This window comes from Chaetura pelagica, unplaced genomic scaffold (genome assembly GCF_000747805.2).
Source record: "Chaetura pelagica isolate M959 unplaced genomic scaffold, ChaPel_1.0 scaffold20, whole genome shotgun sequence".
In the NCBI taxonomy this organism is placed as follows: domain Eukaryota; kingdom Metazoa; phylum Chordata; class Aves; order Apodiformes; family Apodidae; genus Chaetura; species Chaetura pelagica.
Window position 1 is genome coordinate 1,335,178 of NW_009951958.1, and position 2,500 is coordinate 1,337,677.

At 45.7% G+C, this 2,500-nt stretch overlaps 1 protein-coding gene across 1 annotated transcript in view; it reads right to left on the reverse strand.

Moving 5' to 3' along the window:
- DNAJC19 (DnaJ (Hsp40) homolog, subfamily C, member 19) overlaps positions 1-1,442 on the reverse strand; it is a 4,709-nt gene extending 3,267 nt beyond the window's left edge. The window contains exon 1 of the mRNA XM_010000045.1: positions 1,373-1,442. Coding sequence (XP_009998347.1) covers positions 1,373-1,442 — 70 coding nt within the window. The remainder of the gene's footprint in view (positions 1-1,372) is intronic.
- Positions 1,443-2,500: the final 1,058 nt, after the last annotated feature.

Genomic DNA, 2,500 nt, shown 5'->3' on the forward strand with positions numbered 1-2,500 from the left:
GGGGACGGAGGTGGAATTATCTGGGGAAGAGTCTGTGCAGCGTCCCCGGCTGCGTCTGGCCCTTCTGTGTCTGTAGTTCTAGTCTGAAGCCGGTTTTGGAAGCAGGGCCGTGGCAGCATCTGGCACCGAGTTACTGCCTCAAACCGGTCACATTTCAGAGCTCTGAGTGCCGCTGTCTGACTGACTGACCGACCGTTTTCAGCAGTGGGACGCGTTAGCGTCACCCTTGGTGCTTGCAGAGGTGTCCGTGTCCCCTGGGCGCCTGGAGGACCCAGAGAAGGGCTCTGGGTGTTGGTCGCTGCAGGCCTGGACTCACAAGGCCTCATGTAAACAGCTTAGTGTGAGAACTGATTGTCAGTGAAGAAGCCTGTAAGTTTGTGGGCTCTTGCAGTGAAAGATAGAATTTCATTGTGTATAGTTTCTGCGAGTACTTCGGATGGGTCAGAGTTTTAGTTTGAGCTTGAATTGTGGGCTGGTGTCGGTAAAATTTCAATTGCCTAGTTTAATTTCTTGCGAGGTAAGTTTTGGAGGTAGTCCTCCTTCTGTGTCATCCAAATAAAACAAAAATAAATTAACCTACTACCTTTTAAATAGAGTAGAAGACAGGTTTTGGTACTCTTGTGCAAGCATTTAATGACATGGAAATAAAAATTAGCTTTCATATTTGATAAAGGAATCAAATCTATACATTGCAAAAGGCCCCTGACAGCCTGTGAAGACCCTTTCAAATGGAAAGTGGAGGTAGCAAGTAGGAAACAACTAGATGTTTTACGGGGGAACAAAAAAGAGCCTGTAGATATATGGGTCTGGTAGCTAACTAGAGTTTCTTCATATGTAGAGGAGGATTTGGATTTAAGATGGTTTCCTCTGTCCCTTTTCCACCAAAAAGTTGGGTAGAGCTGTGTAAAAAAGGGGGTGATGGCTTTACTGGGGTGTCAGTAGTGTTTAATCTTTCACATCATCTAAAGCAATAAAAGTAAGAGGCAAGGACTCCTTCCATGTAACTAATTACATGAAGTTCGATTCCTTCATCTTGCCAGAGTGTTTTTCTAGATCAAGATGGCTTTCAGGAAAAAGCTATCTTGAAAGCTATCTTGAATTCCTCACTTTCCGCAGTCCCTGTAGAAGGAGTGGTAGCTCCACTTGCAAAGGGGATTTTGCAGATTTATACTTGGTGGTTCTTTTGAAATTCCTCATTTTCAGAGAAAAAAAGGATTCAGGCCTGTAGATGGTGAGAAGGAAAACTTTCTAGGGACTACGAGGAGAGTGTTTCAATCCAAACAGCCATTGAATTAACTGAAACCAAGCATGGAAAACACTACCCTCTAAATACATAGTGGACTAGAAATAGTTTGTGTATAACCATTCTTACTTTTCTGGTTTGATAGGTTTATGTAATAAAAGTGCTGCTGAGGGCCTGCCATATGTGGAACTGAGGACATGATGCGCCTGCAGTATTGTAAGTTTTTTGGTTGTGGGTTGTTTTTGTTGTTGTTGTGTTTTTTTTCTTTTTTCTTGAAACATGCAGGTTTACCTGGATTTCACTTGGGGAGAAACCCACTCTCTGGCAGGCTGCTGGCCAGACATGCTGCACAAGGCCCATCCTGCTCTCCCCACTTCAGTCATGACATTCTGCCAGTGAGTGGAAAGGGAGCAGGATGAGATCAGCACATCAACTGTATTTTTCCTGGGAGAAGCTGGAAGGGTAGTCTAGGTGTCCAGGTCTCCTGCAACACTTTGTTTGGGAAGGAGGGAAAGGGACTAGGGGCGTCTCTGAATCTCTCCTCATAGTAGGGACACTAGGAAGGTGGGGCCCTACCAAACCATTCTTTGCAAACTTGAATCGAGTATTTTGGACAACCTAGTGATGTGGTCACCAGCAGCAGGAGAAATAGCACAAATCTCATGAAAGTCAGTAGGGTCAAGTGCAAGTTCCTGCATATGGGTTGGGGCAATCCCAAGCACAAATACAGGCTGGTGGAGAATGGATGGAGAGCAGCCCTGAGGAGAAGGACTTGGGGGTATTAGTTGATTAGAAGCTAAACATAAGCTGGCAATGTGCACTCACAGCCCAGAAAGCCAACTGTGTCCTGGGCTACATCCAAAGAGCATGGCCAGCAGGGCCAGGGAGGTGATTCTCCCCCTCTACGCTGCTCCCCTGAGGCTCCACCTGAAGTACCATGTCCAGTTCTGGAGCCCCCAATACAAGAAGGACATGGAGCTGTTGGAGTGAGTCTGGAGGAGGGCTGCAAAAATGATCAGAAGGCTGGAGCAGCTCTGCTATGGAGACAAACTCAGAGCTGGGGGCAGGGGAGGTTGGATGATATTTAGATTAGATGATTTTTAAAGTCCCTTCCAACCCAAACCATTCTGTGATTCTGTGATTTGCTGGTCTCTCACATCTTTGGCAAATGCACCATTTCTCAGGGTAGTGACATTGGGACACTTCTTTTACTTAGAAGTATTTCTACCTTGTATAATTCCTTGATTGTTCAGCTTG